A 14,643-nucleotide genomic window follows, 5' to 3' on the forward strand; every position below is an offset into this window, starting at 1 on the left:
TGCTGAATTTTTTTTTTGAAATATTTTGATTACATTGGCGAATTTTGGGATCAGGTAGAGCATTAGAGTACGTGTTGGTAAAAATATGTTTCCTCGAAAAATAATAATATAAGCATTTTACAAACTACGCGACAATGTTGGCGGAACAGAATGTTTACCCAAGATAGAACACCTAGAACACAGGTTCACATTTTTATCCACACTTACTAAAGCTGCAATCTATTTCACTAAATCTTCAATAGATAATTTAAAAAGAAAAGAAATAACATTCTAATATGTTGCGGAGATAAACCTTATGAAATTAAGAAAAAAAGGAACAAACACTATTGTAATTAAATCTAAGAGTTGATTTCTTCTTCATTGGCTAGAGGTATAGGGGGAGGGTTGAGATCTCATAAACATGTTTAACCCCGCCGCATTTTTGCGCCTGTCCCAAGTCAGGAGCCTCTGGCCTTTGTTAGTCTTGTATTATTTTAATTTTAGTTTCTTGTGTACAATTTGGAAATTAGTATGGCGTTCATTATCACTGGAGTAGTATATATTTTTTTAGGGGCCAGCTGAAGGACGCCTCCGGGTGCGGGAATTTCTCGCTACGCACATTGAAGACCTGTTGGTTACCCTCTGCTGTTGTTTTTTATTTGGTCGGGTTGTTGTCTCTTTGACACATTCCCCATTTCCATTCTCAATTTTATTCTTATGCAGAAACATACAAAACGTATGAAAAATCAAGCACAAGTGACATTGAAATATTATATAATAGTAATTCTTTATTGTCAGATAAGAAAAACATGATACTTGTGACAATTACAAATGATAAACAACAACGAAAAATACACGTTACTGATGTGAATAAATATAAAGGTATATATATAAATACAAGCCGGGAAAGATTATAAATCAAATTAAAATGTAAGCAAAACTTCAAACGTAGGAATGTACACTTTTATATGCAAAGAGGTATACATCTTCTTTTTTATGGTTTATATTTTCTCTGCGATTATTTCTGCTAAACATTCAATCACTGGTAAATAGTAGACACGTGACTATCTATTGTTAAACATCGTACGTTGACCCCTGTCTGTCTTAAGATTTTTATTTGTGTCGTTATATTGACACTGGTATTGACGTATATCCAATATAATTTATTCAAGTTAAAACACCGTTAGGACATATTTTATTTTCAAAATGAATAAAATGTATAGAAAGACATTTTTAAAGTTGCAGGTTTAATTTTTTTCCCACAAAGTACTCTTTTTATATTAAATGCAATAACATAGTAATTAATAATGCTTTGCATCAAGTTTCCCCTTGGTGTATGTACGAAATGGCTTATCTGTATTATTCATTATATCTATAGTTTTGATACAATTGTCTATAGTTTTGATACAATTGAAGTTTAAAAAGTTCGTACCAAAATGGCTACAGAAGGGGTCATAAACCTTAATTAAATTTAGAATGAAAATGGGGAATATGTCAAAGAGACAACAACCCGATCAAAGAGCAGACAACAGCCGAAGGCCACCAATGGGTCTTCAACGCAGCGAGAAAATCTCGCACCCGGAGCTGGTCCTCTACTGGCTCCTAAAGTAAATTGTGAACTTGTTCAGTAAAAATGGTCACCACACTAAACCCCAAAACATATAAATGAACTAGAAATTAAAAAAAAAAGTACAAGACTAACAAAGGACTGAGGCTCCTGACTAGAGGCAGGCGCAAAAATGCGGCGGGTTAAACATGTTTTATGAGATCTCAACATCCCCCCCCCCCCCCCGGCCCCTATACAAATGTCCATCCAGACAATGTAGAATAAAAAAACCACATAGAAATACGCACAGTAAAACTCAGTTTATAAGAAGTCCGAGTCCGATGTCAACATTGGTAACAAAAGGAACTAAACAAAATGAAATGATACATAAATTAACATTTAGGACTTCTATCATGCAGTTACTGAGATGCCAGCTCCAGACCTCAATTAAAATGATTGAAAGATTATGTGTCATCACATGGAAATCCATCTTCGCTAGCCAAGGGTTACGATCCACTCTCGTTCTCTTCACGAGAGTGGATCGTAACCTTTGGCTAGCGAAGATGATGGAAATCAAGTACAATCCGTCCCCTTGGAGGTTTAGTATCATACCACCATAAAGTATATAAGAAGAACATAAGGTTCCGCATCCACAACTCGTTTTAGAATGTTTATTTCAGATGCAAAGACCCTATGAGTGAATCAATATTTTGAAATAAAAAAATATGCAATACTTAAACTTGTATGTATATCGAAACATTATTTTTTCAAATGCTAAAAAAGATTTATACATCATCTGTACAAGTGATTCTGTATGTCATGGTTTTGATGTTGGAGTGGTTAATCGTTGTTCTTACTGTTTTAACAAAGTAAAAGATAGACTTTACAGAAAGAAGGTTTGTATTTTATATTCGTAACTCCCCCTCTTTTCCTAAAAAAAAAAAGGGAGAAGAAAAATAACACTATTCCAGAAATGATAATACATGTCAGCCAATCAGAAGACAAGCTACATCTAAAATGTTATCAAACCATAATCGTAATGATCTTTATGGTATACAATAGTACTTCAACCCCTGTGCCATGGCCGGGAGCATAATGTGCCCGTAGATTTTTCAGCGATTAAATGTTCACTACTCATCAATGTCGTATCAGAGTTAAATATAAAAAAAACCTGAAAGAAGCTCATTTGAATAGCTATAAACCAGTCACCAAACTTTCATAAAAATTGCTAAAAGCATTTTTGAGTAATAGTACGAAAACTGGAAATTCACCCCTTTTTATGAATCAAATACCATAATTCGGAAAATATATACATATATATTTTCAATTGAAAGGGCGCTTACGTCAACATATGTAAACAATTCGCCAGAGTTCCGTGTAAATTGTTTAAAGCGTTTTTGAGTTATTGTCCAATATGGTGACGACGGACGGGCGGACAGGCGGACGGACAGTGATATACCATATTACGTTCCGTAAACGGGTGTTCACAAAGATTGTTTATTATTAATCTTATATGCCAATCATAAGATGTGTTTTTCTTTTGTAGCTTTCATGCCTAGTGTAAATTATGTTCCTCGTGGCAAATGCAAACCACAAAAGAAGAACTTGCGCAAAATTCTATGTCTGACTAAATTTCGATTTTCAAGCGTTAGATAAGAAAGAATAATCTACAAATATGCAAAAACATGTAAATATGCATTGTTGTGCTTAAAAAAGAAATGTTCCAAAAAAATAAACAAATTCATGAATGTGTATTTTTTCTCGAACTTAGAAGTGAATTTGATTGGACAATCGTCTGCATGTTGAAACGGGTATAAGCATTTATGTTAAGTAAATCGCGGGTAGGCATATTTAATATTCGTATTTAGGTGATAAAAAGTATAAGATTATACATAGATAATGTGTTTATCTCAATGTCAATAGATATGAACGCCTATTTGTAAGGATAACTAATGCACACGGTAAGTTAAAATATTGTCCATATATTAAGATTGTGATAAGACCAATACCGGCTCCTCTTCTTTTTTTAATGAATGTTAATTTTTCCATTTATCAATGAATAAACTACAATCGCTCCACCCCATAAAAAGGACAGTTACCTTTATATCCTTAGAATCGATACATACTGATACTGATTTGCAAGGTTAAAAGTATAAAACCACATGATATTGTCTATTCTCGTTAATAATCATATTTATCATAAGATGGGTTGGGAGCTTGCTAACACGTTTAACTCCATCACATTTTGTAAGTTTTTGTTCCAAGTTAGGACCCTGGAATTTGGTAGCTGTTGTTGGTTGTTGTCTGTCATATCTGTCGACTAAAAATAAAAAAAGGTGATCAATTGATAGCAGATTCCAAGGCCCAACATTTGATGATATGTTATTTTTATGTTTTTTTATGAAAGAAGATGCGGAGTAATACGTGAATACGGTAGCAACATTTAGTTATCATCTGACAACTCATATGATACATATGTAAATACGCTTATATATGGTACTTATCACAATATCACAATTTGTAATAGTTGGTCAATCTTAATTTGAAGGTAATTATACTAAATTCATCAGTAGTACATGCGGATTCCAGTTACTTATACCGGAAATATTGACCGTCATTGACTTACTTTTACATATTGTTGCTAATTTACCTTCTAAGAAGAGAGCTCGGAAGTAGGTGGCGGAGAAAATTATTAGAAAAATCGATCAATAGCAACCAAAGATGGAACATTAGAACATAATTTATGCCCAACTTTGTTTATAATGGCAGAAGAAACTGATTTCGGTGCATTTGAGGCAGCGGAGGGTGATAAAAATGGTATAGTTAAAGACCAAGTTCAGTCTTTCTTGAACGATTGTTTACATAATTTATTGTCAATATTGAACCCATAAAACCCTTTAGAAATGTTGTGATATTGAACTCTACTTTCGAATGTTACCAATTCTAGATATCGAATGTTACCAATTCTAGATATCTTATATACTTATTATAAAATCTATGTTCTAGTAACAGATCATCTGTTCATATGTCTGTCTCTGACTGTCTGTGTCAAACTAGGCTAAAGTAGAGGGCACACTGTTCACAGGATGTTGAAAACAAAACAGCCCAAAACCAAACTTCCAAGGACGCATACAAATGTTTGTACTTCCAGCTCACAATCATTTAATGGACTTGCTCACTCGGACCATCACCCAAACCACTTCTGTTGACAGCTTCAGAGATCAGCTGACTACAGTAACTGAAAAACAGAAACTTAATTAAAAACATAATAATTTTTACCTAGGATGAACATTTATATACAAAGCCATCTTATTATTAATCTTCATGATCTTCATACAGATAAACTAAACAGTTGCGTCTCAGTCATTATCATGATTATCAGCAAACTACAATGTGTAACTGGTGATAATTTTGTATGCATGAATCATTGTCATACTACTTTATGAACAATGATGAAGACAGAAACTAATTTATCACCGTCTTCTTCTTCTTTATATACAGAAAAACATCAACTGGTTGATGATTACTTTCCGGCGCATGCCTGGTTTAACAATATTGTTAATGATTAAAAAAATATATATTTTTGGTTTCTTAATAATTTTTCAATTTTTATGATACAAATGTATATGTAAGTAATATTTTTCAATTTTTATTTTTGCATAAATGTCCTTCTAACATGTCTAAATAGGCTCAAAAAACAATTGCAATACAGCTGTTGTAGATGGGGAGCATTTTACATGTATTATCCGAGGATCCTGTATATGGGTGCTAGGTTTTTTTTCCCCCTGTAACAATATTAATTTAATGCTACATGTAGGTCTGCAACTTGCCGACCAGTACGATATCAGTGAGATCACTGGGCTGCACAGCTGATCTACCAGGCACTGAATTAAATTATAAACTTTGTGAATAGCATTATATCAAACCAAAACCAAAATGGTAAAGATATAAATCTACTTTAAAAGCAAAACCAAATTGGGCTACCTCCTGCTTGACCTACAACAACATATTAAATTATGCAACAAATGACCTCAGGGCACCTAGTCAATTGTGTGAAAGCTTTAAAGCCCGTCAAAGTTGTAAAACACGCCGGTAGTGGTAGTCCTAAGTTAATCATGTTTTGGGGATTTTATTTCTTCCCTTTTCACAAGATATTGATCAACACGATGTTGACAAAAAATAATAAAAATAAATCAATATAAATGATAAAACTGTTTCATACAAGAACCATACATGTAGACATCATGAACATGGTACATGCAAAATGAAAAATTTCATTCTTTTTTATAAGTAATTACTGAATGATCCACAACATCATTTTGTATTGAAAATCATGAAAATAGTACCAAAGAAAACAAAACTCAAATAAATAAAAGGTAATATGTAACCAATAAAAAAGAAAGTCTGTGGAAACTTTCCATAAAGAGAGACACTTTGAATGTGTTCGGTGCATATATCTAATTTTTGCCACACTTTAGTACCCTTTATCATGTTTATACAATACTATTAGTGTTGTATAAAGGGTATTAAAGTGTGGAAAAAATTCATGGGGAGAACACTGCTATGCAATACTTTAAAAGTAGAAACTTGGATTTACATTTAACCAACTATTTTTATATGACACTCCAAAATGGAAATGCAGAAACATACATCTATAAACATGAATTGTACTTAAACTACCCAATGCTTATAATATGTCATGTATGTGAAATATGACATTTAATCATTTTAATAGCACAAAATCTCATTTAATACTTGTTTAACATCAGTGTTTGCTGTATATCTAATGTTTGCTGACATATATTCATACACATGGCTGTCATGGCTGTGCATCATCTTTTGTCTAGTTTATCAAAGTTTTGATTGATCTCCATTCTCGAAATTTGCACAAATATACCTTCATGGCTTACTTTTCAAGATGTTATTCAGTGTATTTCACAACAAATAAGGTGGTCAATGTGTGTTTTTTTTTTATAGCAAAAAATGGAACATGACTTTTTTGCAAATTTGGATGCTTATCATAAAATTAGCATCAATATGTTGAATTAAGATACTTAATTTTCTGCCCTGCTACTATATCCTATGCCCTTAAAGCTGTCAACATTGTCAAAAACAGTTTCTAAGTTTAGGGCAAAATGTAGGCTGTCTTGGTTGTACTTCTTAAATCTTTGTTTGAAAAAACAACTATGAGCAGTCCGCAGTCCGGCATTGCTCTAAAGGACCACTTCTCAATTGCAAGGATCAATAGCTTATTAAAGAGTATAATCATATATTGATCAGTTAAATAACCATCTTAAACTTGAACTAGACTTCAACTGGAAAAATATGCGTCTGTGTAGGTAATGCACCTCAGGATATCTTAAACAGGAGTTTTGACTGGAATTTTTTTTTAAAGGTTTCATTTAAAAATTCACAGTATAAAGGGGGATATTTCTGCAGGAGAAAAACATTCAAAATTAATCTAAATTTGATCTTTTCACCTTTTGGTTTTGAAAAATTTAAATAATGACTTACTCCATTTGTCCAGAAATATCCTTATTGAGAACCCTGTGAAATTCATTAATAAACAGCCTTTGAATTTATAAAATGAAATGCATCCTTTTGTTGATCGAAATTTTTTATTGGACACTAGAAAAATGACAATGTTTTGAAAGTAAGGCTACAGTTAGATAGCGATAACTTCGAATTCAGATAGCTTCTTTTGGACATTAATAAATTTTCTGATATTATAATTCATATATAGATATAGGAAGATGTGGTGTGAGTGCCAATGAGACAACTCTCCATACAAATAACAATTTAAAAAGTAAACCATTATAGGTTAAAGTACGGCCTTCAACACGGAGCCTTGGCTCACACCGAACAACAAGCTATAAAGGGCCCCAAAATTACTAGTGTAAAACCATTCAAACGGGAAAACCAACGGTCTAATCTATATAAACAAAACGAGAAACGAGAAACACGTATATATTACATAAACAAACGACAACTACTGTACATCAGATTCCTGACTTAGGACAGGTGCAAACATTTGCAGCGGGATTAAACGTTTTAATGGATCCAAACCTTCTCCCTTTTTCTGAAACAATAGCATAACATCACAACAAAGAAAAACATACGATAAAATATAATTGGTTATATATATATATAAAAAAAGTTGAAAACAAAGTTCAAACCTATGATTGTGTTGGATAAAAACCGCAATTTTTATACGTCTGTATGTAAAACAAATTTCTTGGAAGAGAGGTCTAAATCATGTAATCATGTACTGCACAACAGGCCTCGACAATAACACTTTTCCGATTTGTCCAGTACCAGAGGGAAAAAAGGTCGGACAAGTAAAAGCTATATATCAAGCTTGTCCGACGGGACAAGTAAAATTATTCTGCAGAAAATAAATTTCATCCAACTTTAATGAACAAAGTAATTATAAACAAAAAACAAGGAAAGAAGTTAAAAACAAGTGATAATTTGACTGTTTACTTTGAAACTTTGAAACTTTTTATTTCTCAACACGCCATCACTTTAAATCAATAATTTAAAACTGGTTTTTTGTCAGGTACTTTTTAACAGGTAAAATGCATACTATTCTCAGAAACCAGTCTTACTGAACCGAATCAGCGATGCGCTTTGTAGATAAGGTAACTTTACAAGACAGTTCGTCACCAGCTGGAAACATTCGGCTCCCAGTAATGTTGGTTTAATAGACAGTTTGGCACCGCAGGATCAATATTTTAATAAACATGATTAATAGACATTTGGCAACGCAGGAGACATTTCGGGACCAAGACAAATCAGTACCTTGTTTTCCTACCTTATTCTGTTGCTTCAAAATAAATAGCATACCAGTAATTTTTTTAACAAAAATATTTTTCAAATGAAAATTACCACAAAATCATATTTAATCATATGTAGAAAAAACAATACTTGCAATACGGTGATCTATAGTTGTTAATTTCTGTGTCAGTTGGTCTCTCTCAGAGAGTTGTCTCATTGGCATACATGTACTTCATCTTCTTTTTTTATTGATTGTATTTTAATAAACTTTTTTCAACTTAAAAAACCAGGATACAAATCCAATGAGTGTACATTGACAGGCCTATCAGATGGTGCCTCATGTGCAGAGTCGAATGAGACTTTAGCTATGGTGAAAACTAGAACCTAAGTCCTGTGACATGACTAGATTCAGTTTTTCTCGACTCATATTTTTTGAAAAGTCTTTCAAAAGATTAAATCAAATTTTGTTTTATTGTTTTAATTCATTTTGTTCCTTGAATCAACTTAAAATGCAAAAAAGGTTATTATTAAGAATTTTTTTGGACAAGTTACAGTTTCATTCGGACAAGTAAGTTTTGGTATGTACTTGTTCTACTGGACAAGTTGAAAAAAAAGTTATTGTAGAGGCCTGCACAAACAACATTTCCCAAAAGACCAAAAAAGTGAAAAAGTATATTTTAACAAAACGCATTTGGCTAACAGGTTGAACAATGGATGTTCTTAAACCCTGCTGACTGCCATTGGCAATTGTCAAATAAATTGATCACCAGATGTAACAAAATGGATCTTAATATTAATTTAATAACTAACAGAAAACAATAAACTTGCGGAAAATATATACATGTACCACAAGCAAGCAAAAATTTGTACACCATATTTGGACTTCGACAAATAATGTCTGTCATTGTCTGTTCAGCCTGTTCAGTGATGTAAGGGATAAAAACCTTTTTTGTTATTAGTGTTGTTTGTTCCCTTTTTATATTTATTTATTGTGTACATACAATGTATATCATTACTCGTAACAATCCAGCGCCCTCATGGGAAAGATCGTTGACTAATATTCAGACATTTTATATATATAATATATATATATATGTAAGTATCAAGACTAAATTCTTATTATTTATTTCAGATGAAATTGAAAATTTAAAAAAAAGAATTAAAGAGCTTGAAGAAAAGCAACTAAAGTATAAAGAAGAAAAAGAACTTCAAGAAAAGGAGTTTGGATCAAAAAGAGCCAAATTTAAAGAAATATTCTTACAAAAAGAAGGTACTAAAAGGCACTTTTATTCAAATCATATCATTATTCCTTAACAATGGTAATCAACTCCAACATACAATAATACAGTTATTATACATAGACTTGTGTTACCTTTTTGTCGAGCCTGCGACTTTTGTCGCAAAAGTGAGACATAGCAATCCTACATATATTTACAGTGCCGGAATTTGCAATTATTTCTTTCACTACCAACAAAAAACTCTACTGATTGAAAACACCCAAACACTTTACCCTGATCAGAATCGGAATACATATAATTTGAAACCTCGTTAAAAAGGTCACCTATCTTGAGCGGTCACTTTTGAGACTTCCCAAGAGTGACTGCTTAATACAGGTGTGACTGTATATACGTAAAATTCATTTCCTAAATTTCAGAGGAATATAAGACAGAAAGAGATGCCCATTTGGAGACTCAGAAGAAAGCCGACACTCTAGCAAAGGAATTAAATGATGTGAGAACAGAACTAGAGGACATTAAGGCAGCTGTGTCTTTCTCTGAATCAAACAAAGAAGACACTATAGAGGACATACGTAGACAGTGTCGTGAAGAAGTAGACACACTTCAGGGGTTACTTAAGGGTAAATAATTGTAACAGAGACTATTTATTTATAGAAGAATATCTGAATCAAAACAAATAATAATTACATGAACACAGAATTCACGTAGGTCCCTGAAATACCTTTCATTAATTTTTCCATAGTATTGAAAGATGAAATGTCAAGACTGTCAAAATTGCCTCTGTTATTCTGTTTGCTAGCATGTGGATAGCTCTTTTTAGATGTGATTAAAAGAGAGTTTTTACCCATAAGACTGTTATTAGATGAGCCCCCGTTAATGTGATGTAATATTGATTCATTCAAGGAAAGTTTTGATTTAAAAAGCTAAAAATCTATAGAAATGAAATGACCACTTACAGTATACATGCAGATTCATGGTATAACATCTGCTTCAGTTCAAAGGTGATCATTGCTATGTTTCATTTGTTGTAATTCTTCCTTTCTCACTCAAGAATTGTCAACAGTTTTGCATGTTTTGTTTTCTTGTAATTTGCAACTGAAACAGTGCCATTGGTCAAGCAGGAACTGCCTTTATATCCTTTCAAAACACCTGACTTCAATCTTAAGTTTTCTATGTAATGTTCTTTGCTTTGGCCTTGTTGTTTTCTGTCCTTTGATTTATTTTAGGGTCTCAATGTATTAGTGGGTTATAAAGTAGTGCATATACAGTGATTACTTGTCTGCACTGAGGTTGTGAGTTTAAACTCTGCTTCTGCAAGGTGTGGTCATCTATCTTTATTGACTTCGATTGCCATTTCTCTTGCTGATGATGACCAAGTACTTCTGCTTTTTCCATCACTAAAAATCAACCTCGATGATAAAGTCAGGTGTACTTATTGTGACGTTAAACCTGATCTATTAATCAACATGATTTGGATTTCACCCTTGTTACCTCAGTTTCCTTATTTCTGCTAGAGAATTACTTAATAACCATGATAACAGATGAATGAATTTCAATACAAATGTATGTTTAAAAACAATTTACATATGTTAATAAAATGTATATTTCTGTGGATTCTGCTATAAATACATGTATATATATATATATTGATAGAAGTAGCAGAAGAAGCATCTACATCCACTGCAGCACAGTATGAAAATGAAAGAACAAAACTACAGGAACTGAACGAGAAGTATGAGGATGAAGTGAGAGAACTACGAAGTAAACTCAGTCAAGAAAGGTAATTGTGTTGCCTGCGGAGAAAGTTGCAAAATCAATATGTTTCCAGCAGCAGTAACTAGATATAAGAAGATGTGGTATGAGTGCCAATGAGACATCTCTCCATCCAAGTCACAATTTATAAAGTAAACCATTATAGGTCAAAGTATGGTCTTCAACACGGAGCCTTGGCTCAAACCGAACAGCAAGCTATAAAGGGCCCCAAAAATGACTAGTGTAAAACCATTCAAACAGGAAAACCAACGGTCTAATCTATATAAAACAAGAAACGAGAAACACTTATGAACCACATCAACAAACCTGACCTGACTTAGGACAGGTGCTAACAAATGCAGCGGGTTTAAACGTTTTAATAGATACCAACCTTCACCCTTACCTGAAACAAAAGTGTAACATCACAACATAGAAAGACACAACTGTTTAAGTTTGTGATAAGGTTACACATACAAGACGTTTGTCTGTATTTTAAAACAGATATTTTTTTCTCATTCAAACTTTATATTTAAACATCAACTATGAATACATACTTATTATTGTACTATATACATACAATCCATAAGACAATTATAGATAAGAAATTTCATTTTAAACAATTACAAAACATATTTAAGAAACAGACACCATCATTTCATTATATATTGACAAACAAAAACATCATATTCAGTTACAGTATTTGGTTGAGATTATAGTCAATTTAACAAGTTTGACAGGTTAAAATAAAGACCGACAGCAATTATACTTGCTTCATCCACCATGCAGATTCAGTCAGATATGTCATAATAGAGAGCAGGACACAATCAAAAAATTTACAGCAGGGCTTCCAAAAACTATTGTAGCCAGCAGAACTTTTTTTTTCTTATTCCAATTTTAATCCCTTAAGACTTAGTAACAAAAGGCAACAATGGTAATTAGTTTGGCTTCATTTAAACAATGAGTGACACAAAAACGATATTAAACTTGACTTTTGGTATAAATTTGATGTTCTGACGTAAGCTGTTAAATCGACAGTGCATCAGTCGAAGTGTGCAACATGATGGTCATCAGCTTTAATACTAATATCTGCCTGTGACTCTTTCTTTGTGCAAAATTACGCTGTCAACAACTTCACTTTAGTTTTTAAAAGACACATTTTCTTAGAACGGATGCTGACTTGACAATGGTAAAACACCGACCAGAGACTAATACGTAAAATCTGTGTACGTTTACACTGCACGATTGAGTTTAAGTAGCTCTATCCACTTTATTCTTCGAGAAATACTCGAAATGAACGTTGATAAAGGTATTAATGATAGTTTTAGCATTTAAAAAAAATTTGGATGCATATTTTAATCTCACATGTGCACACGTGTGATAGTTCAAACAAAGTGGTTCTGACGATTTTTCGCTTAAAACCTTTACTACCTTTTTTAAATTTTTCATCAAATCATATTTATGTTTGTTTTTCTGATAATCTTTAATCTTTTTGACTATAAAATCAATTAGATGCAAACTGCTAAAATTTTAGAAACTAACTTTAAAATATATAAGAATCAAAGTAGTTTACCTGTTGCCTGAACAGATAAATTTCAACTGTCAGAGAACTAATTAACCTTAGTTGTAATGAGAGGGTATTAGAATAGAGTTTGTTTTGATAGTAATTATTAATCATGTCACTTTTACGACCAGAAATGTGTGGCTGTTCAAGGCAAAAGGTCAGGTCAAAAATATCGCATAAACTTCAATATATTTTTTCTAAAATTTGTTAAAAAGGCAAACCCATGTTATATGTCCGATTCAGGCTCAGCACAACAAGTCAAATATATAATTTACAGGTCAAGTCCAGCAATACAACCGTTTTGGAAGGCCTGATTTACAGATCAGACAACTCACACAAAAATACTTCAGAAACATTTAGTACTGTACTTCATGTATATGTAATTGAAACTATGAAAGCACATTTTCAGGGAAGGGTTTCTGACGTCAGTTGCTAAGCAGTTAAAACAGATAGCACCAGGTTCTCTGGGACAGCAGTCATCAAATCAGTCTATGGAGGACGAGAATTTGGAGGCCAGTATGAGAAAGGTAAAACAGAAGCGTCTGAGAGTTACTGCTACAGAATTTTCAATTTAAAATGTCCTACATAATTTTTTTATTTGACTTACCTGTACTTAATAATGAAAGATCCATGTTCTCTATCAAGGCTTCTTCATTTCCATTGACGCGCTTTGTTAGAGCTCCTTCATTACATTTGTCGAAGGAATTTGATATTAAACATTTATAAGAAAGGTGTTTATCAATTATATCTTAATTGAACCAAACAGTTGCAATCAACATTTATTAGGGGAATTATGTCCTTTGAAATATACATTATTGGAAAATTGCCTTGTAAGAGCTGCTACACATACATTTCGAAATGAATTTGAATAAATTCATATGAAAGTTCAAAAGCCAGTGTCGATCAAAATATTATAGGGTAGTAATGCCCTTTTGAAATATAAACACATGTATGGAAAAAAATTGCCTTGTTCACATTCTGGTTTTTGGTGGAAAGTTGTAAATGCCCTTACCCGTGCAATTCTTAATGAATTTTAGTAAAATTATATGGAAGTTTTTAGTTAATATCAACACAATCATAGTCAAGTTTGCAAAACAACACATTTATTCTAAAACCAGTTGTTGGCATGATACGGGTTATGTTCTTCTCATATATTTTATGATGGTGTTATACTAAACCCCTAACGGGATGGATTGTGCTTGATTTCATATGATGAAGACATAATCTTTCAATCAGTTTAAATTGAGGTCTGGAGCTGGCATGTCAGTAACTGCTAGTAGTCCTTTGTTAATTTATGTATCATTGTCATTTTGCTTAGTTTATTTTGTTACCTATTCTGCCATCAGACTCAGACTTCTTTTAAACTGAGTTTTACTGTGCATTTAGCTGAGTGTTTGTTTTTTTTCTATTTGGCTAGAGGTATTGGAGGAGGGTTGAGATCTCACAAAACATGTTTAACCCTGCCGCATTTTTGCGCCTGACCCAAGTTACGAGCCTCTGGCCTTTGTTAGTCTTGTATGTTTTTTTTTAAATTTTAGTTCATTTATTTGTTTTGGTGTTTAGTATAACGTCCATTTTCACTGAACTGGTACACATAGTTGTTGAGGGGCCAGCTGAAGTCTGCCTTCAGGTGCGTAATTTTCGTGCTGTGTTGAAGACCCATTGGTGGCCTTCAGCTATTTTTTTTTCTTTTCGGTTCGGATGTTGTCTTTTTGACACATTCCCCATTTTCATTCTCAATTTTGCTTAGGAAAAAAGTTTAACACAAGTTATGCATCTTGTAAATATGA

General features: G+C 32.7%; 1 protein-coding gene across 2 annotated transcripts in view; it reads left to right on the forward strand.

Annotated features, from left to right (window-relative positions):
• The first annotated feature begins 4,144 nt into the window (after window positions 1–4,144).
• LOC139527953 (rab GTPase-binding effector protein 1-like) overlaps window positions 4,145–14,643 on the forward strand; it is a 63,671-nt gene continuing 53,172 nt past the window's right edge. Inside the window, exons 1-5 of one of the 2 annotated variants that reach the window (XM_071323692.1) lie at window positions 4,145–4,342; window positions 9,435–9,572; window positions 9,957–10,160; window positions 11,194–11,320; window positions 13,263–13,380. In XM_071323692.1, the coding sequence (XP_071179793.1) occupies window positions 4,288–4,342; window positions 9,435–9,572; window positions 9,957–10,160; window positions 11,194–11,320; window positions 13,263–13,380 (642 nt within the window). In that variant the 5' untranslated portion in view covers window positions 4,145–4,287. The remainder of the gene's footprint in view (window positions 4,343–9,434; window positions 9,573–9,956; window positions 10,161–11,193; window positions 11,321–13,262; window positions 13,381–14,643) is intronic. The other variant, XM_071323691.1, reaches the window with a different exon arrangement.

Source organism: Mytilus edulis, chromosome 6, assembly GCF_963676685.1.
Source record: "Mytilus edulis chromosome 6, xbMytEdul2.2, whole genome shotgun sequence".
NCBI classification, from domain to species: Eukaryota; Metazoa; Mollusca; class Bivalvia; order Mytilida; family Mytilidae; genus Mytilus; species Mytilus edulis.